Source organism: Larimichthys crocea, chromosome XVII (assembly GCF_000972845.2).
Source record: "Larimichthys crocea isolate SSNF chromosome XVII, L_crocea_2.0, whole genome shotgun sequence".
In the NCBI taxonomy this organism is placed as follows: Eukaryota; Metazoa; Chordata; class Actinopteri; family Sciaenidae; genus Larimichthys; species Larimichthys crocea.
In genome coordinates, this window is record NC_040027.1 from 22,596,747 (window position 1) to 22,623,881 (window position 27,135).

The 27,135-nt window shown below is 41.3% G+C and overlaps 1 protein-coding gene across 1 annotated transcript; it reads left to right on the forward strand.

Annotated features, from left to right (window-relative positions):
- The first annotated feature begins 144 nt into the window (after positions 1–144).
- Positions 145–27,135, forward strand: LOC104917764 (ankyrin repeat domain-containing protein 13C). The gene is made up of 13 exons (XM_010729298.3): positions 145–841; positions 2,861–2,902; positions 10,050–10,154; positions 14,927–15,012; positions 16,209–16,254; positions 17,266–17,332; positions 18,605–18,749; positions 19,268–19,399; positions 19,963–20,124; positions 23,280–23,359; positions 24,057–24,155; positions 24,304–24,404; positions 24,621–27,135. Exons 1-13 carry the CDS (start codon positions 460–462, stop codon positions 24,749–24,751), a joined length of 1,578 nt encoding a protein of 525 aa, XP_010727600.3. The 5' UTR covers positions 145–459; the 3' UTR covers positions 24,752–27,135.

Here is a 27,135-nt window from a genome sequence, read left to right on the forward strand (position 1 = left end):
TCACTGCAGTTGCTATAGCTGTGAAATGTAATAGAAATAGTACTTGAGTAACTATACTCACTTTTACAAACGTACTCAAGGAGTAAGGCTTAGCTGGTGACCGTTAGTAACCTCTCCAGAACTCTCGCGATACTACGAGGCGGAAGACAATCTGAATCTTCCGTACTAGTCAACTGGAGCCGTTGATGTTGAGCAGCGACCAACGGCAGCTTTGGCCGTGAGGAGGAGAGCGGACTGTTTGTTTTCATAGTAAACCGGTGAACGGGAGCTTCAACCTGTTCGTCTTTCAACAAAAAAAGGTCGTTTTTTTTTACCCTTCAAGTCCGGTGGAGTAGTAAGTGTTTTCATGTTGTACAATTCACAGTGTTTGACTTCCAACTGGCGGATCGCATCAGTTCGCCCGGAGGGTCATCGTCAGCGGCGACACCCTCTGCTCCGCTAGCGTCAACTGTTTAGAAAATGACCGGAGAGAAGATCCGCTCCCTGCGCAAGGACCAGAGGCCGAGCAAGGACGAGGATTTACTGGAACCGGACGAGGAGGCTGCCACCGGGACGTTCACCGCCTCCAAGACGAACAAGAGCAGGACGAGTAAAATCTTCAGCAATCACAAGTTAATCAAGTCTTCATCCACACAGCAGCAGCAGCAGCAGCAGCAGCAGTCGCAGATTAATGCGAACACCAACACACTGTCAACATCCGATGTTATCGATGACAACAACAAAAACCCCATTATCCGAACCGGGCAGGACTTTCCGGTGCATGAATGTGTGTTTAAAGGAGATGTCCGACGGCTGTCCTCCCTCATACGGACGCAGAATATCGCCCAGAAAGACCTCCATGGTGAGTCTACCAGCTGCTTATCTGTTATCTGAAGGCAGCACCCCCCCCAAACCCATCACAGCCCACCACTTTCAAGGTGCAGCTTAGTTTTAGGCCATCAGTGTCCAACCGCACTGGAAGTAGGCGAGGCTTCTCCCCACCAAGGCCTGCATAACTGATCCCTAAAATAGTTTGAACCCAGCACCCCAAAAACTTCTCCCAAATCCAGGTCCTTCAAGTTAACAAAACTAGTAACAAAAACCTTCTGAGATAAGTCATCTTTGGTTTCATACTTAATAGAAGTTGGTCCACAGCCAAGAGTCAATAAACAATAAAAAAAAAGGGGTTTCTTTAGACTTTGGGAGACTGATATCGCCTCATCTGCAGGGCAAAGTCTGCTCAGATAACACCACATTTTCAAATAAACCCTCCCTGAACTGGCAAAATGATAAGAATGGTTTGTTCCAGTTCACGTGCTGGGACAAAGGATACCTGTATTTGTGCTCAATGTCGGCACTGGAATGTGGTTTGTCTTCAAACCAAAGCTTTGACATGGTGTAACAAGGTATCAGACCGGGCATCTGACTCGGGTGTTGTTTTGGAACTTGAGTCTGTATTTTTCAAAGGTTTTTTTTGTCTTGTTGACGTGTGGTATGACACAGTTTGTGTGTTTACACTCACACATTAGTTAAGTCCACTGGATACAGGCTGTCATGTAATGTCAATAAAATCAATTAGCTCTGATTAGCACTCAGTAGGACATGGACAAATAAATCATTGGCCTAACACACACACATACATACATATGTATGTGTCACTTGTGCACCAGTAGTTTTATCAACCATTCACATAATACTGCTATTATGCTCCAGTGTTTCCAGTTATCCAGTGTAATAGGGCTGCAACCTAACCTCTTAATCGGTTATAAAATCTCAAGAGAATAATGAGAAATTAAGCTGTTAAGTTGCTTATTTATCCAGTTGAATAAAATATATTTAATTTTCAATGATATTAACAGTGAAAAGCCAGAAGCCTTGATGTTTGAGAAGCTGGAACCATTCATTTATGGCAGTTTTTACTTGATGAATGACTTAAAATGATTCATTTATTAATGATTGTATGAAGTTAATAAATGAACTTATCATTTCAGGATTATGTTTTTCATATGTTCACAATAGTCCCAAATTAAAGCTATTGAAAGCAAGGTCTGGATTATCTCGTAAGAACCAGGGCAATCATTTTAGAAAAGGCACATAGCTGAATGTGATTCACTGCCATTACAATGATTTTGCAGGCAATCTTAGACGTGGATATGTCCAAACTTCAACAGAAGAAAACTACAAGTATCTGCGTAGGAAATACCACCGCTGCTAGGTGGGGAAATATTTTGGTGAACTGACCTTTTCAGTCATTTACAGTATTCTTGGTTCTTGAACTGCAGACGTGGTAACCACAGAACCACAACATCTTTGTGTACCCACAAAATAACCTCAGCTGTGATACTGCCCTATCTGTACAGTTCACAACATCCAGTGGGACTGCTAGCTGATCCCCAGCTTGTATTTTTGCTCACATCAGGGTGTCTACAAGGCTGGTCCTCTTTACTCTGGATGACTGCCCACTGCTCTTCCCCTGGAAGAGAAGCTTGGAGGAGCTGACTGGGCAATTTGGCTTCCTCTTGAGGGATTTTCCAATGCTTATGAGGCACATTTCACATGCTGGGGAAAAAAAACCTGTGCTTCTCCACACCTGACTTAAATCTTATTTTTTACCAGGAGTGTTTACTTAATGTCTGCTAACAAGCCATGTCCCTGTCAGGTAAATGCAGCTTATTTTCGTGGGTGTAGCAGGTTAATACACTATAATATGTCTTTTCATGGTAGGAGCACACACAATAGGCATATACTTACCATATCATTTGAAATATGGTGGTCTGCCACCCAATTTAAACATTCATTCACCTTGAGCGTGACAGTCCTAGAGCCACAATGAATGTCATCTATTATCAAGACATCCAACTGTTTCTTTCTCTTCCTATAGGAAACACACCGCTGCATCTCGCTGTCATGATGGGGCACAAAGGTGAGTAATATTTAAAGATGCTCTTCCATGTGGTTGAGTCTCTCTCTGAGCATCTCTCTTTCTCGTTTTCTAAATGAGTCCCTCCGAGGGTCTGTATGTCTTTTTGTTTGTGTTTCCATTTGTGTTTATTTTTCTGTGTGTGTGTGTGTGTGTGTGTGTTTGTCTGGCTAAGCACCACCAGACATTTGTCACAGATCACCATACAAATCCCAGATGGCAAGATGCTCATGCATGAATAAAGAGGTTGTGTTTATGGATTTTCGCCTGGTGAAGAAGCCGAATTGAGCGAGGAAACTATTTCCTCCTCTTCTATTTAGCACATACATGGAGAATGTTAGAACTTGTCTAATCAGTGGGGATTAGATAATGATGACACTGCAAGAAATGGGATCCTCTCGGTGGTTAAAGTCTTTTGCCCTGATTGATGTTCCACCGTTGGCTTAAAGACTAATAGTTTTAAGCTGGCTAAGGGAATAATTAGTTGAGATAAGAGCTGTCTTTTTCCAGCTTCCACATTATTTGCTTAGTGTGCTGTTATTAGTATCCTGTTGGCGTCTTTTGTGCTGAAAAGGTTACAAAGTTATTATAACAATCAGAACGTGGTACTCGTCATGTTCATGTCAGAATGTATCAAGGCTTTCTACAAACCTTTACATGATTTTGTTTTCAGCTGAATTGCACGGGTTGGACTAAAAGCTTGTGCATAAAATATTAATGTGCTGCCCCCTTAGTGAGTCGGTGCTTACATTTAATTTCATAAGGATACAGAACATGCTATTGAAAAATTAATCCCCCCCCCCCCTTTCTCTTTTGCAGCACGCTCCCAGTGAACAGTCCAAGTATAGGGTTACTCGTACTGCGCGTTCCCATTTGTTTAGTATCTGTTATTGGAGCTTGGGTTTCAATTGATTTCACATTCGCAAAGTTCAATTCCTGTCGCTGGAGTGAAGGCCTTGCCACTGCCTACTGGTAATTCAGATAGCGGAGGGCTGAAGTATAGTGGTGGAGGGGATGCTATGGAATTGATTGTGCTAATGAGGTTGCCTATCTCTTGCCTGAGCTGCTAGCCTGTCCTCCAGGGATACTCAGGCCAGACAGGCTGAAGGCTACAGCATGAGATCATAGTCTGGGTGTGGCTGGTCTGTCGGGATGGAGAGGATAGGGCTCTCTTTGTGTATGGCTGTGTCTGTTTATTATTTACCAGACTAGTAAAGACAGTGATTCTTATATATAGTTTGTTGACATTTTGTGTTGTGCAGGTGAAAAATGTCTTGTAAAAGACGTTATTTGTCCCTAATGGAGTGCATAATGCAGTCCAGATTTGTAGTTCTGCCATTGATAACAAATGAAACGGTGAGAAAGGAGTGTTGGTATACGTACAGGCACATAATTATAGGTGCAAGGCTAAATTAACATATGTCCAGAAAGAAACAAGACGCCAGCTCTCTTATTATTTTACCAAAAGGGCACAGCACATCAAGGCATAATTCTTCATCCACACTTACTTACTCTGCTTTTAATGGAAAAATGCTTAAAATGCTTTATGCTGTCTCTGCTGCTTTTATAGAGACGCTTTTCTTTTCTCACAGATTTGTAAAACTGCTGTTATTTACTCTGGTCTGGTAGCACAAGCTGACTTTTTCAAATGTTATCTTTTTAATTTTTTTTTTTTTTTTGCCTGATTAGCACATTAACGCTTTACAACCCTGTTGTCTTCTGTTTAGTAGTTTTCTGTCAGCCAATTAATCAAAGAATCAGCTCAATCATTTCAGCTCTAGAAAGTTAGTAAGTTAACAACAGTGGATAAACCAAATGAATAAATACGAAAGCAACTCTAAAACAATGATGCACCTTGAATGTGCAACAGTGTGTTTTTCTGTCTGACTCATTATTTCTCCCTAATGCGTTTTCTGGAATTGAAACTTGTGTATGTCACACCCCAGTTTTGAGATGACACTGTGCTCTGAGGTATAACACATGTTTTCTCCTGAAGTCTGTTTCCTGTCGTGTCCCTTCAAATGACTGAAAATGTTTTCCTTTTGTCCAATGGTTGTGATATTTGTTACCATGGCCACAAAGATAAAAACACCAGATATTCAAATTACTTTCAGAGAAACAAGATAACAACCAAGAGAGTGTTTGGAGCCTATGTGACAGTCTAGTTAGTCTTCCTCTTTAATAGCAGATAGGTATATTTTATCAGGACATCACCACCAAAAATTCATTTTGCTTGATGGTTTGTACTCGTCTACAAAGCAAACCAGGTGATCATCACTGAGCATCAGTTTTGCCTCAAACAATCTATTCTTTCAACTCCTGTTGGATTCGGTTTGCTGAGTGTGTGATCGATGACGAGGAAGTGAACGAAAAAGCCGCTTTATAGATGTACTCAGCCTGAATCAGAATGGATGCTGATGGTGGGGATTTTAACAGCCCACAGAGCCTCTTAACAAGTGCCCCATCTGTAGCCAACGCACGTAGTGAAGCATTAGATTAGCACTTTATTTTCTCCATCCCGCTCTGCTTCCCTCATTCCTCGGGTGGAGTTGTGAGCTGGACCTCCATTCAGCTGCTGAATGTTCACTCAACCCAGAGACCCACAGGGAAGACTTTCTTTTATCGATACTGCGTATCGGATTGAATCAGACAGCACACCATGACTAATGAGTTATAGGATAAATGTTAATGTTTCCAGGCAGCTCTTTTCGATTTGGTTCAAGTCAATGACCAGCAGTTGTTTGATTATTCTTTCTCAGCTTCCTACAAGGAAAAAAAAAAGGAAAAGAACAATCATTTATATTAAAGTACATTATGCTGTTTTATACTGTTATATAATATATAGCCAAAACAGTTACAGAAAATGATTGATTGATTACTTACTTCATTTTTTAAATGTTTGTTTTAATTAGCTGGCAGTAGAGAGATGACGGAGTGATGTGTAACACAGCACAACTGGACGCAAACCAGAGATATTGCACGTCCTGCTTGACTTCCCAACTCCTAGCATCCCAATCAGCAATCGTTTTAATAAATGGTGAATCATTTCAATTATTTTTCAAGCAGAAATGCCAAATTTTCTGGCTAGCTTCTCAAATTTTAGGATTTACCATTAATGTTAGGAAAACTGAATGACAAATTTTAGGATTTACCATTAATGTTAGGAAAACTGAATGAACAGAATACATAATGAATATGTCACCTGTTACGTCCACTAGGACTAACCCAGTCAGAAAACAACACGATAATCATAAAATCAACAAAGTCTCAGTGGTAGTGAAAGAAAAATGGTTTATTTATAACAAAAAAAAGATACTCAGGTGGGGTAGGATGGCAAAAATAATGAAATTAATACAACAAAAGTCGGACTGTCTTATCTGGAGCTAAAGAAAAGAAACACAAACAAAATGCCTAACTGGCTAACTAACAAAAGAACTTCTCAAAACAGTACAAAGGTGGCACAACCAATAATCCTAGTGAGGTAACAAAAAATGCCTACATGTGTGGTAGTGTATAGGGTAACCCAACTTACCTAGTCCCAAGTAAAAAAAAAAAACCTCCCGCCACCTCTAACAACTCTGTAAGGTTCACAAGAATAAAGAAAGGCAGCACAAGCACAAGTGGGGAAAAAAAGTGAGAGAGCGAAGGCCGGCTTCTCTGTCACCATAGGCCAGCCAATGATCAGCAGCACCCTGCCTTCACAGGTGACAAGTATTCGTACTGCAGTCACTTAGTAAAAAAAAAAAAAACACAGGGAAGGGGGAGGAGAGACACAAAATACACACCTTGCGCCTAGGCATGTAGCACATGGGTAATGGCACTGTACAGTAACACATAGAGTCAATCAGTACAACAGGATGTGTGATGTGTGGTCAGAGATCTCGATTATCATCTGGTAACTAGAGCTTGCTCTAATTCTTTGAGGTTTGGCAGAGTGAGAGAGGACAGATCCAGAGACACCTGATGTAACTCTGTAATTCTCAGGTTTACCAGTGAAGTGTATAAACCTCACTGCAGTCTACGTTTGCAGCTGTGCGAGAGTGTGACAAAAAACACAGGGAAGGGGGAGGAGAGACACAAAACACACACCTTGCGGCCAGGCACGTAACATCACCACAGGCTTTTTCATTTATAATGGCTGTTATGACATTGTTATAGGGAAAGTGGTTAATCTAGAAACAAATCTGCGGATTAATGAATGAATAAATTATTTGTTTGCAGCCCTATAATAGCTCAACAAAAATAAAAATTGAAGACAGATCTATAACATGTATACAAAGCATAGAACATAAATGGTATAGAAACCCTGTGTCCACACACTATGGTGGGTGACTCAATCGTTCAAATACTCCTTCTAAGGCTGAACTAGAAGCTAACAGGACAGCAGCTCAGGACACATGGCCTGGCTGGTGTCTCCATGGTTATGTAATCTATATCTGCTAAATGTTGTCATTATTATTACACAATCATTAGATTTAGTGGGGTGATATATAGGTCAAAGACCGGCGGGAATACAAGGCTTACGCCAGAAAGCAAATGCTCGGCCGCCTGTGTTTTCTCAACATCAAACTCTGTTATCAGCTGCTGAGCCCGGGCACAGATCAGACTAATGCATAAACACAGAGGTTTGCTTTTTTTATTCGCTGATATAAGGCATTCTGCAGTTACATCCACCCTTCCCTGTGCCAACACAGCTTCTTTATTTAATTAAAGCATGCAATATGGCCAGCATTAGTCAGTCTTTCTGAAGTGGACACTATTTGGGCAATATTCAGCACTTAATGCAGATCACGTCGAGACTTGGGTGGAAATTTGATAAGAAAACCATTATATACCAGTCGTGAGCCAGGTCTTTGAACTTCAGCTGCTTCGGCCTGTCTTTGTTCATTTTGATATTCTCTGCCACGCTTTCAGCTTTAAGCAAGCTGTACATTACAGTTATGGTGTTGCTTATAATTGTTTTGATACAGAATATAGCCTAAATGCTTTGGGTGCTATCCTCTTGGGATAGCCACATTCGTCTTTGTTGTGTGGGTAATATGTTTAATTAGGAAGAGTTTCAAAATGTATTCCTGTCTGTCATAAAGAATGTATGAGATCCTGGCCTCTTTCTCATTAATAAAACATGGTCAGTATGTAGATCAGAAGGGTGATGTGGTATTTTGGACTATGTGCCAGTGTTGTCGTGTGTTACGCTCTGTTTTCAGAAGGCAGAAGTTGTTACCTTTGGTCCTGGGCATCAGCATGAGCACGCCACTTGAGGCAGGTTCTTTAATGGCTTTCATACTAATGTTAAGCAGAGAAACAAGTCTGAACATGAGAGCATTAACCGGTTTGAATTTGTTCACATGACTAATAGGATTGACTCTGCAACGAGAGAGGCTGCATTGAGAGCTTCTGCGCTGCTTTTGTGAGCCGAAACGACCATTAAAAAGGCCGGTCAGGCAGCTGTAATAAAGCTCAAGTTCCTGCCCCATCAAATGAAAGCCCTACATATCCACTCAGCAGCAGACTGATAGCAGTCAGCCTCTGCTTTGCATTCGAGCGGCTCGCTGCTCACAGGACTGTGACTGCTCCCGCTCAGTGCAGAGACAGAGCTGCACAGGCGCCAACATTATAATGAATGATGTCATGACAAAACTGACAGCTGAGCCGGAACAACGGGCTTCATTTTTGGCGAGCTGTAGTTTGTTGACAGGCTTCCCAGAGAGCGAAGGGATTTTGTGCTGCACTTACTGCTGATCTCGCCATAGAAAAGAGATGAGGCTGTTTGGCTGTTTTCCCATTGTTGGAATACAAGCACAGCTCGAAGAGTTACTCTAAACAGTACCCAGGGATGTCTTCTGACGTTTGACATTTTGTTCCTGAGAATCCTTCCTCATTTTATAGCAGACTCTAAAGTAGGATGCAGAGTCTTGTGTAACTGTAGGCCCCATATGGCTCATTGGTTAATGGGTCAGCTATGATCTCAATCCTACAAACACACAATCTGTCCCTCCATAAAACCAGGATTATTTTTATATAATTGATTTGATGCTGCAGGAAACATCTTCATTTTGAACGTCACATGTTTATAGCAGTCAGCCAACATTTGCAAAGTAGTCCGATAAATTTGTGATAAAAGCATGATCAGTTTAAACAAAAGCAGCCCCAGGCAGCACAGAAGAACAAAGTAAAGCGAGCAAGCGTCCTAGACTGCATGTTTGGTTGGTTTCTCTCTCGAGGGCGAGTTAAACACAAAATTAGAGCTTGGCACAGTGTTGGCATGGAGTTAAAATTAGTTTCTTGGGCTTTTGTTTGTCTATTTGATGAGTGGGGGGGCTCTGAGTATGTGTACGTCACCATAGCAACATCAAAGGTGATGACAAGAAGCAGCTCAGGGGAACTGTGGGATGTTAGGTTAGTCCCAACTTATTAAAGTCCTATTAGGACATAGCAAATTGTTTGTCTTACTCTGTGTCTCAACATTTTGTGTTCATGTGTCACACCAGAAAGACTAATGAGGGAGTCATTTCTCAACCTCTTTCTTTGAATAAATGTCATCAAACGTCATCAAACGTCCATCCGTTCCTCAAAATTTATTTTTGTCTCTTCAAAGAGCACTCATTTCCTGATACATACGAGTCATTTCACTAGGCTGTCTTGTTTTGCTCTGGTCAAAAGTAATGGTGCTTACATTCATCATTTAATCACCTCTGATTTTTATTGCCTGAATTCAAAGTATCTTTTAAGCAGAAGCCAGGATTTTAATTAAAAAAGGCTCTTCAGATGTTGCTTTAGTGGTTTGTTGCCTTTGTTATGGAACCACCTTTTACAGATTTTTTAAAGCACACATAAATGATTGCAGTAATATTCCAAGTTGAGCTTGCATTCAACCCTCCATTCCTTAACACACGTGTGCTTATTCAAACAAAGTCTAGACTTAAGAGTAAAAACAAACACTTTTCTGATGAGAGCACTTCCCTGAGTCGTGTTGGGAAGGTACATATTTATGTACCGCCGCTTCTTTTTCCTCTTTCTGTGTTGTTTGTGCCACTGTTCTTTTGTTTACACGTATGATGTTATGTATCTTGTTTGATGCTATTAGTTAAATTTATCAGTTGTTATATTTGTATGCATCTATCTGACAGTTTTCCTGTCCCTCTTACAGAGTGTGCCCACCTGCTGCTGGCCCACAATGCACCAGTGAAGGTGAAGAACGCTCAGGGATGGAGCCCCCTCGCCGAGGCCATTAGCTACGGAGACCGACAAATGAGTGAGTACTTGTGACTGGCTGACAGACCTTTGAAACTCCACCAGCACTGCGTACAGAGATGTTGGGTCAGTCAGCTTGTTCACTGAAACCGCTGTGGCTTCAGTAGATTTTTAGTTTGGGTTTTGAGGTGTGAGAAAAGTGATGGAGGACAAGACAAGGTGTGATCAACAGATGCGAATCAACAGTTGTGTCTCTGCACTTTCTTCCACGCTGTTGCCTCCAAGCGAGGCCATGACGCCGGCCTGCCTCCTTTGTCCCTCAGAGAGAGGGGACATTCCTCAAGGCCCTCTGGCTTTTGTGTTGCAATGAAAGGCAATTCATTAGATGTTTTCCTCTCCCCTGATTGGCTGATTATGCTCAAGCCCCTGCCTCACCCATTTTCTACCCACAATTCATAGCGGCTCAAGTTTTCATTTTAAATCATTTTAATAGCTTTTAAAAATGGTATTTTGATTTGAAATTGATTTATCCACTATTACTACTAACTAAAACATCACTGACATGTAAGTGAAACCACTCACATGTTGAATATCTAATTTCCAAACCCATAATGAGCATATCACAAAATGTGTTTTGGTTTGTAAGGTTGTTTATTGATACCACAAAATCTATTGTTGCTCTGTATTTGCATTTGGCCATTATCTATTTAAAGCTCATGATGATGGGGACAGGAAGGCCTGAGGTTTTGTTCTGTGTGGTCGAGCTCTGTAACAGTGGTGGGATGCAAAATAAGAAACGGAGTTACAACACTGCAACAGTGCTACAAACTCAGTTGAAGCTGAGATGTTGAAGGCCCAGTGTTGTGAGCTGATAATGGCATATCGCATGGTACCTGGTATTGGAACACTACCTTTTAAGCTGATAAGTCAAAAAGTGATTCTTCCACTTTATCTTTTATTCCTGCAGATTACTGCTGGGCATTAATGCGACAATATTTCACTGAGACATTTGCAGCAAAGCTACAATGAAGCTAAAAGGCAGAACAATGGGAACATTTACCAAACACATGTTAAATGTCGGCCCATCAGACTGGAAGAAGTAGGATTCATAGTGCAGGCACTTAGCACCAACACTGAGCAATCATACAGGGAGAAGACTTAAAGTGTCTCCATTGACTGCATCCTCTAATTAACTAACTAATTCCACTTACCTTGCTGGGCTTACAAGTGTTTCTATTGACCGAAGCCTCTAATGAACTCTGAAACACCATTTTTCTTGACCACTGACAAGATCTGTCCTTGTCTAAGCTTGTACAGACCACTGTGTATTGCAGCTACGTGACATATTGTGTTTTAAGTGAAGGGCACAGCTCTTGCTTTTTCCCTCTTGGAAAAACTTGCAGTTTTGCGGCTGCTGCAGTCTCCATTCGCCATCGCTCTTACATGCTGATCGCAGCAAGTTTGCGTCTGGTGTGAGTATTGTTAAAAGACATTCTGGGAACAAGAGAAAATCTCTGACTGCAATGAGGGAGAGCTGTTGTGCCATAAAACTAATGTAATGTTGTGGTATATTATATAACAATGCAAGAGTATGTAAGGCTCCCTGTTTAAGTATGAAGTTCGTTGTTCAGCCTGTGTTGTTTTAACACAAGCAAGCAGAAGTTATTCTTTTCATTGTCATATTCGCTTTGTTTTTGGTCTGGACATCATAACACTTGTGCACCACGTGAGTGAGTCAAAGATAAATTCACCAGGGCTTTACTTGCTTCTTCTGGATCTGGACCAGGGAGAAGAGATTGTAAGCCAGAGCTTAGTGGTCCGGCCTGTATCTGTCAACTGATTCAGGAGAGGTAAAGACAGGTACAGGCTCGACCTGTTTGCAGACTGCTATAGTAGGTCAGTCTGCTGATCGCCTGCATGAAGCGCAATGAAGGGACTGCAGCTTCTGTTACACTCTGAAGCTGTCGTTGTTTAACCCTCTTTGTGTTTAATGGTGCTCCAAAGTACAGGGCAGGTCCTCTGTTGTGACAGCTCAGCTCCAAGTGGCTGAGTCTGCACACTGTAAAACAATCACACACACTGCCTTCACTGTATAAAAGTTTACCTGGCTGCCATGGCGACGTTAAAGGAGAAAGGTAAAACAGTGACTGTTTTTCCTATTAAGCGTAATAAACACAGAGTCCTTTACAGGCTTAGCCTCACAGAGCCCTGCCCAGCAGTTATTCAGTATGAGCTGAGTCAGCGTCAGTCAGGCGTCTACGATGGAAGTTTTTGTTTCATTTACAGTATAGCAAGTGTTCTGATCAGGTTATTGAGGACTACATTTCAATAGTCGTCCATAGTTATTGTCAGATTAGCCTCTTTCTTTTCTGAACAAACATTTTCATGAATGAGATGAAGTTCCCAACTCTCGCCGTGTTATTTTTAGATGGTGTTTGTGACTAGTTTCCATTGATGTCAACCCACATTTGTTGTAATTCGACGTGTCAAGTCACCTGATTTACTTCACTCATGGTTTTCCATTTTGAACAAGGAGGCAAAATGTCGCTCCCAAATAGATTTTGTCATGTGTTTTGTTCAATGAGAGCTATTTCTGTCTTCAGTTGCTTTTCCACTCACACAGCTGTGTTGTGTTGTCAGCTTCTGGAGCTTGTTTACAGGCTGCTGTAGTCATTTGGGTGTTTATTAGACGGAGAACTGCTCACTTGGCTCCATATTATAAATGTACAAGATCTAATGATAAAAATATTACAAACTTGAGCTTTTTAACTCCCTACTACATTTATGCATAGTTTTTGAAAGCAGCTTGTAATTTTTAATCAAACATTCAGAGCTCTCCCTTCTATATGTGTACAAGTTTAAACATTTCAAACTACCTCTGTCAATATTGGCTTATTATTGGCTTTATTATTTTTGGAAACCTGCCAGTGTCACTTGTCCAGTTAGATCCGAGGCCTAATTGGTAAATAGAGTCAGGCCACGTTTGCATTTGAATCATAATAAACTACCACTGTCTGTTTTCATTAATACGCAGAGGTGATATTACTGAGATCACTCACCTAATTAATGCCAGGAAAGTGCCCTAATCAGTATCTGGGTGAATTGGTGCCAGCGTGAAAAGTCACTTTGGGTTAGCGTTCAAGCGGTCTGCTTTGGTTTGTTGGCCCGCATTGGCTGGGTGGTCTGCGGGCAGATGGTGAGATTGGAGTCCTTTCCCGGTCCCGTTGAGAGGCGGCGAGGATCAGGGGGAGCCCCATCCAGAGCATGTCCACACTCATTAGGCAGCCGGGCCACAAAGACACCCTCGTCCTGTACTCATGTCTATGTCAATTGGCACGTGTGTCGTCATGTGTAACTGTGTGTGTGTGTGCACATGCCCGTGCTCTCATTTTGCCTTGTTAACCAATCGAGCCCTCCGCCCCCTCTGTACTGCCTCGTAGGGAGTAACAGTAAGACAATATGAAAAACATGTTTGTGTATGTTTACTCACCATGTGAAGCTCAGGAGTTAGTTAGGCTAATGATTACTCCACATGTCCACCATCTCTTTTGGTCCTGTTGAAATGTAGGCCAGTCTGGGTGTCACAAGCAGCCAAGCAGTTTCTTTTTTTTTTTCTGTTTCTGTTAGTTTATAAGTGGCACAGTCATGTCGTTATTTAATCCCCTCCTGGCTTCATCAAAGCACCGCAATTATGTCAGTGAGCAGCTGAGGCTCTCACTCCTCTTATAAACAACAAATAATATTTAAATAAATGCTTTATAGATGGGTGTGGATCCTTTTTCTCAACCCTGTTTTCTTTCGCATTAACAAGTCTCCTGCAGCTAAAGGGCTAAAGAGCTGTGAATACTCGTTAATCTGACCCGCCGTGGTTAAAAGTCTACTGTGAGTACGTCTCTCCCCCAGGTCATTAAGGGGGTTAAAGGCGCAGCTCATTAGCAGGCAGGCTTTATATCTGAGAGGCTGGTTCCCTTTGAACTTCCTGGAAGGTTTTGATCCCTGCAGGCAGTGTGCGGGGATTGGTGCGATGCTGCTGGGAGTGTCCCTTCTGGTCCCAGAAAGTCGGCATGTGCCTGAAGCATAAGCCATCCTTACTGTAAATTGTGTGGTCTTTGCCTTTAGCATGACTCATTGCTGACAGGATTTGCATCGTGAGCCTGTTATTAAGCTGCAGCTATTGTAGTGGTGGCTGGACAGTAAATTTATGCAGGCTGTATGTCCTCCTGTACATAAAAAGGCAGCCGGTTATAAACGTAAAGCTCACAATGACACACAACCACCTTTATCATGTTTGAGGGGAAAAATCTGAACAGCAACTTTCCTGTACAGTGCTATATGAACGGCATATGAACTATATTATTTGTTTTTATTTGTCATCAATAATAATGAAGGATAGTACTACAGTATCCAAAACGTTCATCACTTTCTTTACATTAAAAGATGTGATGCTCCCAAAAAAGCTCCTAATGGAGGAGAGCAGCTCTCTAAAAGTGAGAAAAGTTTCAATGTTTCAGAAAAGCCCCCATTTCTTCGGCCAACTAATCGTGATTAAAGGGAGTTTGGCTTTGCTCTTTTTTTTTTAATTTCCCTGCAGCTTTTTAATATAGTTAATAAATCTTCTTCTTGGAGCGAGTTAAGTGGTGAGATCAGATTCAGCAAGGCAAAAGGTTATTTGAAATAATTCACAGCCGCTATGGGAACAAATTGCTCCAATAAACTTTAAACTTTTGAGTAGAAAAAGCTAATTCATCGTTGATGCTTTTGGTCTGACTTGTGCTTCTTTTCATCTCTTTTTCTCTCTCTTTTTTTTTTTTTTTGTTCCTCTGTGTCTTTCAGTCACGGCTCTGCTGAGGAAACTAAAGCAGCAGTCCAGGGAGAGTGTGGAGGACAAGAGGCCCAAGCTGCTGAAAGCCCTGAAAGAAGTAAGCTGTTCTCATTTGTCCACTTTGTTCTCTGTAATTGTGCTGCTCATAAAATCTTGATGATGTTTCTTTCTTCTGCTCATCAGATCTGCTCCCATCTTATTGCTCCCTCCCTCCCTTTTCTTAAAAAATTCTTCCTCTCCTCTCGTTGCACCCACAAATACACAAACAGTCAAGTTTGTCATTTACAAATCACTGTCATCAAAGCCAGGACAGACACAAGACATGGTGTTTAAGGCTAAATAAAGCCTTGCTGTGCTTTTGTGGCTGCCTGGTCTGATGTCACATGTACACAGACAAACTGTAAACATGTAACTACTAACAGACATACTATACAGAGCCGCAATTATCTTCCAGGGTTTGTTGTGGCTGTCTTCCTGACATCATGTCACACATACCAATATATACATATATATGTATATGTTTCCAAAAGCAAGTAAACATGCAACCTTTCTGTGCTTTTGTGGCTGCTTAACATGAAGTTATAGAGGCCAAATTTGTAGTCGTAATCATCTGGCGATTTTAGCTTCCAGGTCAGCTCTGCAGTGATGCCACCCACAAGAGAGTCAGGGAGCAATGAGGCAAATACAAAACCAAAAGAGGTCAACTATATAAAACCCTGTAGTTTTTAACCTATTTTAAAGAGGCCAGATTCTGTTGTCTGTACGAGTAGTTTAACACTGAGCCAAGCCTGTGTCAGACGTGACATGATGTGATCCTTTCCTGGATGATGAGGCAGAATAGCACACAGATGAGATTTTTTCGTCTCTCGCAGAGATTATACAGCTCTGGGAAATGATGATCTCCCGCCAGCCTGACATCATCACCGAATGCCAGATTGAGACCACCAGCGGTGGTGATGAGATCGGTTCATCCCATCAGAGTACCTCACAGGATGATTAGGCTGCATTGAGTTGTGTCAGTCAGGCGTGATTTGTTATGGATGGACATAAGGGCTCATGTGTTCTCTGATCGAACTGAAAGGCTTTCCTACACTGATTTGATTTGAATTGTGCAAAGATGTCTTCTTTATTGTCTGTAAAATGTCCTACTTTTCACAGTTGTTGCTGCATGCACATAAATCATCACAAAGCTACAAACATATATTTTATACATTGTTTTTAAATCACAAATAGCTCTGTGTCTCCAACTTTTCCACTCATTTGTAACTGAGACTTCTTTGTCTTGATTTGCAGCTCGGAGACTTTTACTTGGAGCTTCACTGGGACTTTCAAAGTTGGGGTAAGTTGAGCCATACGTTCTGCCATCTTACGATCGTGAGGTTGACAGAGGACATTGTTGTTTCGCAGACATTACCCACTCAGAAAATGAACCACGTGTCCTCAGTAAGAGTGTAGTCTAAAACACCAACAGACTGTGTTGCAGACAGGAAAGTATGATGGCATCTGTCAGTGTTGGTGAGTCTGGTTTAGTGAGTGTTCATCTGTGCCATCAGGCGCTTTGCCTGCCGTGCTACAGGCTGAAAATGACTCCTCCTGCTGGACATGAATGGACACACCATCCTCTAACGCCAGTGCCCCTTCCTGTATGGCTGTGAGGGATTTGTTCTCCAGTTGCAGTGAATTCACAAAGTATATTTCACCTTGTAAACTGTTACACAATACAGGGTGAAATATACTGTGTGGCATTGGACTAAATATATCCGCTGGTGTTGCAGTATTTGCTTAGTCTGCACAAGTCTGGCCCCAGAGTCTGAGCCAGGACGGAGTTCGGTGTACTCACTGTATCTTTGTGAATTATTGATAAGGTGGGCAAGATTATGTAATGGACACATGGTAGTAAATTAAACAGTGTATTTGCAGTTGGAAATTGGGTAAAATGGTGTGATGTGATGTCATCTAAATATTCTAATTGTAGGTTAGAGAGCTGAACATTTATGTGCTTAGAGTAGAATCCGGTTTAAACCAACATTGTCTCATGGAGAGGGATTTCTGGCTTTGTGCCCTTCAGGCCTGTTTGGTCTGTGGTGCTCTGCTGGGATGGAGGAGCCACTTGATTTTCTAAGAGCTTCACAGAACTGTTTTGGACTTTTAAAATACCTCTTGATTTTTCTTCACCTGGTGAGGAATGTGAGTCATTAAACATTTAGCTACACAACGACACGTTATATGGCCCTCGAGTCTACACAGCTATATGCTGCTGAGGCTTTGAAGGAGATAGGGATCTTCATTATTGAGTGAACCTTTCTAAATTTTGCTTCACGTGTTCTTACTGTATCTTTTTATGTTGCAGTGCCTTTGCTCTCAAGAATCCTGCCTTCAGACGCGTGTAAGATCTACAAACAGGGCCTCAACATCAGGCAAGTCCCGTCAACAATTGTAATGCATTTGGGGCACCCTAGTGGCTCATCTGATGATAAGAGCTTGCACCCCATATACTATTGCAGCGTGCCAGGTTTGATTCCTCTCTCCACACTACAGCACTTTATAGAAGCACTTTGTTACTTTCACCTTTCACTAATTTACCTTTCAACAGCCTATTTCTCCTCTCTTTCCACTTCCCATTTTCTCCCCTCAACCTTGTTTGGCTAACTAGAGTGTGAAATCAGCCCCTCACAGTATGAGAAAGCAGAACGGCGATGCTGCCTCTGTGTGCACATCTTTTATTTCTGTTTCAATTTAAATCAGAGCCTCACAGAGGGAGAGTTAGCATTGTGTAATGTGCAGCCTTTAACTCCCTTACAAAGGAAGTCAGCAGTAATTCGTCACACTCTTGACACAGGCTGACACACAGTCACAACAATGAATATACAGCAGGAATACTCACTGCTGTTGTTACATGGCCCTGTGGGTAAAAAGCTAACACCGGGTTCATATCATATCAACACATGAATCTGAGTTTTGTCACTGGGTTATATGCTCTACAAACCAGGGCAGCCATTTCTCCAGCACATAATGCAGACACTTCTATATTTGGGTACCGTATCAACTAAATCTATCTGAAGAATGAACTCAGTGGGTTTGTGTCTCTGTGTGCTGTTCCTGTGTGAGATATCCTTGATGTGGAGCTTGTCATTATTCTCTGAAACTGCTCCTGGCTGTCTCATTTGGTATTTAAAATGCCCTCTTATTATCCTGGAGTTGCAGGGTAAAAAAAACAAAAAAAAAACGAGAGGGTAAGGCAGCGAGAGTGAAAGAAAAAAACTGTCAAAGCAGGTTCATTTACATTCTAGTGCCACAGTGTGTCAGGCCTGTCATACCTACCCATAGCAGCTACCACTTTGTGTCTGGCCTTCACAAGAAGATTAGTAATTCTCTTTGCTGTCAGGCCTCATTCCAGGACTACCCACTTTGACAAAGTAAAAAAACAAAAAACAAAAAAAAAAAGATTCCTGAAATGTGCAGTTGGTCTCCCATGGCAGTGATTACCATACACATTGTCTCTAAACTTACAGAGCAAAGGTGTGACATCCATCAAAGTTTTTTTTTCTTACTTACAGTTCTGACAGTATGTTTGCTAGTGTGTCCACCTCTTTTGCTGTCATCCTCTGTTTCCTTTTGTCTCATTTGGCTGTCTCCCCCTTTCATCTGTCTAAAGTTTCCCACACTAAAACTACTCTCTGTATTTCTAGATTGGACACTACACTGATAGACTTCACAGACATGAAGTGTCAGCGCGGCGACCTCAGTTTCATCTTCAACGGCAACGCCATCCCCTCAGAGTCTTTTGTCGTGCTGGACAACGAACAGAAAGTCTACCAGCGGATACACCATGAGGTGTGTGAGACATGCCGATAGAAGTCTGGGAGACAAAGAGCCTCTCGTGCGCCCCCTGAAGTTTCCAGTGCTTTTACATCCCATATTTAGGGCTGCAACTGACAATTAATTATTAATTAACCAGCCGGTTATTTTCCACATTCATTGTTTTTATTTTTTTTGTACAAAGTGTCAAGAAATACAGAAACACTGGTTTACATTTTCCCAGAGTCATATTAAAACACTTTAAAGCTCAAAAATCTTCAGTTTGATGCCACCTACGACAAAGAAATGCAGCCATTAGTCATGTTTGAGCCTGCAATTGTTTATTTTTGCTTGAGAAATGACTCATACGAATCACTGATTATCAAAATAGTTGCACATAAATTTTCTGTTCAGTTGTTTTCGCTCCACTGCGTTACTGATCTTGGTTGAAAAGAACAACAAATTGGCAGTTGTCATTATTAGCATTTCCTCATACTGTGTCCATCCTTGCGTTAGTGCCTCTGTAGTCTTCTAACACTTTCATTTATTTTCAGGAGTCAGAGATGGAGACGGAGGAGGAAGTGGACATTCTGATGAGCAGTGACGTGTACTCGGCCACGCTCTCCACCAAGTCCATCACCTTCTCCAGGGCGCAGACTGGCTGGCTGTTCAGAGAAGACAAGACGGTTGGTGTCAGTTGTTGTTGTTGTATTGTGGTTGATCTTATAATAATGATATTATATTTCTTCCATCACCACCACTTGCTCAACTTGTCTAGTTAGTCAGCTAAGGGTCACAGGGTTTTACTTGGCTGTGGAATTTTGCGTAGCTTGACCCAGACAGAAAGTTGGGATTTTGATCAATTCTCTGGGGAAGGTAAACAGTACACATGGCTCTGTACACAGATTGTACTTTGTGTATAACTTGACAAATTATGCAATATATAATGATTTCCAGCTGGACTGTTGACCACTTAACAACTTGTCTGACCTGAAAAACAGACAAGATGATATTTTAAGGTCTGGATGTGCTCTCCAATAACAAAACATTGAAAGACTTTTATTTCACTGTAAAAGCAAACGTTTGATAGATTGACTAAACTAGGCTGTGTTGCATTAGAATTTTCTGGGTTTTTTTGGGTCTAACTTTCTGTCCTTTCACTTCGTTTGTCTTTTTGATGTGTGTTTGAAAGGGAAATTGGTGAATCAGCAGGAGGGCACTTATCTAACTTTTTCTTTTTTACCTACAGGAGCGCGTGGGAAACTTCCTGGCTGATTTCTACTCTGTGAACGGCCTGGTGCTCGAGTCCAGGAAGAGACGGGAGCATCTGAGCGAGGAGGACATCTTAAGGAACAAAGCCATCATGGAGAGCCTCAGCAAAGGAGGGACTCTCATAGAGCAGAACTTGGAGGTGAGTCGGGCACTGAATAGGGCTGATCATCACTTCAGCAGAGAGAAGGCTATTCCATCAGAAAATCTAATTTACAGCCCCAACCATCATTTTTGGTTTTTGGGTGCCATGGAGCATCATGCCACTGACATATCCATTATATATGACATCCTTAAAGAAAAGATGCTGTTTGAGTTTGATGGATTGAACACCGATTGAACACTTTTTGCCTAAATAGTATAAAACCAGAGAAATTTAACTCAGAAACTAAACTAAAAACTGTATTTCGGTTTGTGTTTTTCACCTGACCACAGCTCTGCCCCTCCCGCTGCGGACTCACATGTGGCATCTGCTACACGTTCAGATATTTGAGATACACGTTCTACAGGTCTGATGAGTTGATTTTCTTACAGGTCATGAACAAGATTCATTCAGTGATTAAGTTGCACCGTGAGTCATCAAAACCTGGATAAACCTGCTCCGTTTTAAATTGGGTTTTGTTAGACCACTGTCACCAATGATCGCAGACACCCTGGATCTCCGTTTTCAAAAACAATCTTACAGTTACTCTCTGGCAACTTTATTTTGTAAAAATGAGAACTAGCTGGAGCTCTGCTCTGTCAATAAACATCCTGTTTACTTATACCTGCAGCGTTACCACCAGTCCAGTCCCGAAACTGTCCTGTCCCGCTGGAATCTTGGGGTAGGACATGAGTCTCAAGCAAAATAAACCTCACAGTTTGCACTGTTGTATCTGTACAATAGATCCTGTAGAAACAGCATGGACTTCCTGCCAGACTCTGTCCATCAACTTTGCATGGTTTATTGAGAAATTCCTGTCTGACTCCCCGCTGTTGTTTCTTTGATGTTTTATTTGTTTCGGACATGAAAACAAAATGAAAAATACCCCCCCACCGACCCATCACCGTTGTTTGTGAGACAGGTCCACCTGCCCTCCTCATCCACTATGCATGGATTTAAGTCCCAGCACTGCCACCTAGTGGTTAAAGCTACAAAGCCGCACCTTATTCACAGAGATGGTTCTCCCACCCATCATCACTTCACTACAGTATGTTCGAGAGTTTGCTTAGCTAGCCCCCGTCTAAACACCAAGCATAAAGCCAGCCACGCATTGACGACAATACCTCTCATTGGATGCCTTTTAACTGCTCCGTTGTTTTTTGTCAACTCCCCCTTGTTCTGCGTTGTGCTTTGTCTCATCACAGCGTCTCTGTTGTCAGTCTATTTACACTCATTTGAACCAGTGCCCACTCATGTTTAAAGCAAACGGGCTGCGCTGTAGTGCATGCAAACGTAGAATAAGTTTCTGTTTCTACCAAAGCGGAAAATGATACACGGAAGTGGGAGAGAGTGAAAATAAGCAGCTGCTGTGACGTAGCTGTGTTTACGAGGGAGAGCAGGTCAGCCCTACGCCTGTGGACACAGGGAAGCGTGGCTTTCAAACAGGGCTTGACACTATGATCACTGTGATCACATGGATGAATGCTAAAACCTTTGGTGCCATGAAATGATGCAGTGGCAGGACCGGCATACCAGCAGATCAGGGCCTCCGCAGGCTGTGTGTACTCTGTTCTCGTCACAACAACACGGCAGAGTGTGAGAGAATGAGCGCGTAACAAGGTCGCAGCCCACTGTGAGAACCGCAAACTATTTCTGTGATCACTGTGTGACGGGGAATGAAGGAAAACAAAGACATCGTCTCCATTTTTATTCACACCGAAAACAGCTGACTTCTGGGAACAATCAGGTGTCTCGTCATCCACAACATTGTTACACATTATTCTGCCCTAGTTGCCTTATTTAAACACAGCTTACAAAATACAGGTCAGCTGGCGTGAATCCTTTTTTTCTTTTTACTTGGACGTCGGCTAGAATAGCCAGTCAATTTCAGGAGAAACGGGATGGAGGTTGTTCCAGTTCTAATTCAGGATCAGCAAGAACAGATTGTCCGATCTCAAAATAAACCGACTCTCACAGTTCAAAAAGACCGAGTCAAGATCATTTCCCTTAAGTAGCTTAGATCATCTGATATGAGGAGGAAACTCCTACTTATGTTTATCCAGGTGTTTTGGAGAGAGCTTTCTTTTATGCTGCTTTGCTGGTGGCAAGAATCACAGAAGATGATACAAAAGATCAGAACAAATGCTCTGAATGAAGTTTCAAGAAGTTTTGTTATCAACATCATTACAGAGTAAAGTATTTTCATTATGTTATTAACAATGGGGAGCGAAGAAACTGGTCCTGCTTATGATCTTTCTGTATTGTGCTGTATGCATCTTAATATATGCACTGCACCATTTAGGTTATACATTTGTCCATGAAAGGTTTGAAGAGTGTTTATGTTTTTTTTCACAGTGTTGGGTAGATTTTTCATTTCTGTCTGTCTTCCTATCCATCCTCCACTCCTCCAAGTCCTTTGCTCCAGATCTTTGCTGTAGATGTTTTGCTAGTGCTTGTAAAGTTACAACATGCAACATTTTGTCGTGAAAATGTACAAAAGGAAACAGACTGTACTCTGATTCGATGTCGTTTACTGTTTGCTGCTGCGTTTAGAAATTAAGAGCAAAAACTGCTGTTAAGGACGGCAGGGGCAGTATATACAAAACTAGGTTTAAGGTACACAATGTTTAATATCATCTCAAGTATCAGTCTTTACAAATATTTAGTGGTGTATTAAACAGCTAAAAAGAGGTTACTGTGGGTTAAGTAGTTAAGTGATGTGCTGGGGCCCTCTAGTGGCCTATACTGTGCATTTCACCAGTCTGTGGGAGTAACTAAAGGAAAGCAAGATATACATAAGGGTACAAAGTAAAACTAGATTTAAACCAGCTGACCCTAATGTCATAAAAGCATTTTTGCACACCCACATTTTCACAGACATGGATGTAGTGAGCTATCAAGTGCTCTAACTATATGGACAATTAAGGACAAAACTATAAAATCAACCTGATGTTGTCACTGATTGCCATAATAAACACTACTACGTCATTTAGCTGTCGACACGCAGCTACCGTAGTGTTCATCCAATAATACTCATTTAACATCAGTGTCACTTCTATCTTTTGGGTTGTGTTTTTAAATGTTTGACTGCAGCAGTTTAGTCTGAGATCTGACATTTATCTGTTTTCTCTCTCTCTCTCTTTCTAACTCTTCAGCCGGCGAGAAGGCAATCTCTAACTCCCCCTTCACCAAACACTATATCCTGGGAAGAATACATCACTGCTGACAATGGAAAGTAAGTGTCCAAATAAACAAAGGCTTCATTTTTAGACTTTTACAGTGTAAACCAGGGTATTGTCAATCCATACTTCATTTCCATCTTGAGTCTGAAATTTCCTCCACTCTAACTGATTTCCATGAGGTATTCAATTTTCCCTCAGCGTATCTGCCTGAATCAGCATCATCTTATTTAAAGACTTTTTTCTAGACTTTCACAATGTACAGCAGACCACTTAGAGGAAATAATGTTACTCTGATACGGACAAGACGTTATTATATTTGTGAATGACGTTTCTGATTCCCACTCCAAATGAACCGCTACTTTAGTTTCCCCTCACTAAAATAATTTTAAAAATAGGCAAATATATGGCTGCAGTATGATTATGTAATTTGTGTATTTTACATACATGTTGTAGACTACATTGTCTACTCGCTCATGTCACATGCAATATTATTTATATATACTTACAATTTTACGGAAATCTCCATGTGAAAACATCTGAGTTTGAATGTCACACAAACGTTATCTGCACTATTAAGGCCGGTTGTTTCCACTAACTCAGTTACTGTTTGAATGCTGAAAAAACATAAACGACAGGAAGCACAGCGGGTTACTTCCATAACAATAACGGTCAAAATTACAATACAGAGGCTTAACACAAGCCTTAATCCTGAGATTATATTCTGACAGATTGTTGCTTCTCTCTCCTCAGAGCACCTCATCTAGGAAGAGAACTGGTCTGCAAAGAGAGCAAGAAAAACTTCAAAGCTACGATAGCCATGAGTCAGGACTTCCCTCTGGGCATTGAATCGTGAGTGTTTTTTATTGAACTTGGCATCCAGACTGATAAAAAGCCAGCAGCCAAAGCTCCACCCTGTTCTTGTTTCCGGGCATGTGGCGAGTACTGATAGAAAGTTTCTGATTTGTGAAGCCATTTGTTGCTTTTGTTTCTCTTTCAGGTTATTGAATGTCCTGGAGGTGATTGCACCCTTCAAGCACTTTAATAAACTCAGGGAGTTTGTTCAGATGAAGCTCCCCCCTGGTTTTCCTGTCAAACTCGGTAAGCTTCATTCAAATAATTCAAAGAAGCGTAAAATAGAAAGACAGACTTCATAAAAATAACGTCAGCAAACCAAAGGATTGATAATTGAAAGGAATTCAGTATTTTCTTCTAGTCATTTAAAAATGGAAAGAAATCTACCGCAGACAGGTGTTAAATTTCAAAGTATGCCATTTCCAAAGATAAGATTGTAATTCTGCTCATGTCTCTCTGCAGACATCCCCGTCTTTCCTACGATCACAGCCACCGTGACCTTTCAGGAGTTTCGCTACGATGAGTTTGATCAGTCCATTTTTACCATTCCCAACGACTATAAAGAAGACCCCAGCCGCTTCCCCGACCTTTAACCCTTCAAGCTGGAGCAGGAAACAAACGTGCAACGAGGCAACATAAAGCTACAAAACGTACTTTTTGAATTACAAAAGGAAGATTAAAAAAAAAAAAAAAAACTGGGGTTATCGTTTCTTGACCCCAACCCTTGACCCCAACCCCCAATCCCAACCCTGAATACAGGCGGCAAGAAGACAACCAGAGTTTGACATGACAAAAATCGTGTCAGCAGAGAGGATGGAGTCAACATCCACTCGTATTAAGAAATTGTTGTGCAGGTTCTTACTCTCACTCAATGATGTTTAATCCAGCAGCCGAGGCAGGAGGTGCCTCTGAGCTGTTAGTCTGAACCTCCCATCAGTGAAAGGGCATTGAAGTTCAAATGAGTTACAGCAGAGCAGGTGAGTTTCTGTATATGGGGTATAAGTAGACAACAGTTAACCAGTTCAGTTGATGCTAAGTATTTAAGTATGTAAGTAATGTTTATAAAGGGAATGTTTTTAACTGACTTGTAGTAAAGCACTGATGTTACTGTATTGAGGAGGAATTCTACCAAAAAATGACTTTTTAGGTTCTTTTCCCTGCTTAAGTCGACTTTTAAAGATTCAATTTTGTGACATTAGATCTGAGGTCAGTGAGAATTGTACATAATCTAATGCACACCTGTTAGACAGGTGTGTAAGAGAATAAGATCACTGCTTTTTTACACTCAATTGTGTTCCCGTGTTCCCAAAGATGTACTAAACACAGAATTGTCAACCTGATACAGTCCATTTACATCTAGTAACACTGACGCAGAGCCACGTGACCATACAGGTTTTACTGGAATTTTAATAGTGGAGCGAAGCATGTCTTGAGAAGACATGTTGTTTATGAACAGTCTTGATAGCAGCGTCTGTCTTGTCTATAGCAGATGCCATTGTTCTTACTCCCACTTGGTTCAGGTGCAGAGACGACACTTGACAGCAGCTCGACAATGGTGTTTCGTCCCCTCTGTTGTGCTCATTGGATAATCGCTTTTTAAACCGAGAAACTGCTGTTTTATATCATGACCCAAACCAGTCAACCTGGTGGTGGGGTGTGTGAGCCAGGCAAACTAAACACTGATTTAAAAATTCAACACTCACCTTTTGGCAAATGTTTAGTGAAGAGAGACTTTTGTAGGTTAAAAACCTAAAAATCAGTTTTTGCAGAATTCCACTTTAACTGCATTATAAAAGTGTGTGTGAGTGTGTGTGAATGTATGTGTGTACCCTTGATTTTAATGGGCATGGAGTAGCATCACTGAACATTTGGGCACCACTACAGCCACATTCAGCTGAGTTTATACACACTTATTTTGTGATACTCCACCCTGTAATCCTGCGTTTGAATTATTATAGTTTCATGGAGGCTAAATGCTAGACATGCTGCAATTTTTATGGTACCACAGTTTTCTCTGTTTGTTTGAGTGGCAGCGAGTATAAGTTATGACGTCTAAGCCTTTTGTTTCTTACTACACCTTTGTAAACTGTTGAACAAACTGTACAATCATGCTAAAAGAAGTAAACCGGGGGTTGTATGGTAAATAGATAGCAGCGAATGAATGAATGACTACAACATTCATGCCATTTTTACACACAATAAGAACCAGGCTTTTGCCCCCATGCACAGTCTGTAAATACAGGTTTGTCTTTTATGTTTTCTTTGTGCTGATGAGTTTAATGTCCTCTGATGGAGGAAAAATTGTGGATTTTTTTTTTTATGTAGCGTCAGATGAGGTAATTTGAGGGTTTATTGGTTTATATCATGGTGGCGGTTGCTATTTTTGTACATAACTGTAATGTTTTAAAGAAAAAAAAATGAATCTCTTAAATCTCCTGTCATTATTTCCCTTCCTGTTGTATCTGATAAACCGTATGAACCTCCTCCAGATGTGTGGAACAATCAATCACTCCCACAGTGTGAAAAGCACAAAACACCAAGGCTCCTCTGTTTAAGTCCGGGAGGTGTTGACTGGAGGCTGGAAGGAGTGTTTCTAGCTGCTGCTGTGGTTCATGAGCTTTTAATCATGTTGACACGAACAGATGTTATGCTCATGTTTGTTAACTCGCCTGCTCCCTGAGTGTAAAAGATGAAGGTGTACACAGATGTGGTGGCTCCAAGTATTGTTAGAAAAATGTGCTTATTCACATCCATATTAAGTATAACCAAATGCAGTGCAGTTTCATTTCTCACCGTACAGGCAAGTGCAGATTATGTTATTGATACTGTGCCTCCTCACCTACACAGCGCTTTACACCTGTTTGAATTTTACATTTATCTAACGCTACATGTCCGTTGTACAGCAAAAAAAAAAACTTGTCTGCAACACTATTTTCATATAAAATGTACTAAAATAAAAAATTCCACATATCTAACA

Bases quoted from the DNA above. Each gene is read 5' to 3' on its own strand.
- LOC104917764 (XM_010729298.3), top strand. From the start codon at position 460: ATGACCGGAGAGAAGATCCGCTCCCTGCGCAAGGACCAGAGGCCGAGC. The intron at 15,013-16,208 runs GTAAGCTGTTCT...CTTGATTTGCAG, and splicing joins TGCTGAAAGCCCTGAAAGAA to CTCGGAGACTTTTACTTGGA. The intron at 19,400-19,962 runs GTTGGTGTCAGT...TTTTACCTACAG, and splicing joins TGTTCAGAGAAGACAAGACG to GAGCGCGTGGGAAACTTCCT.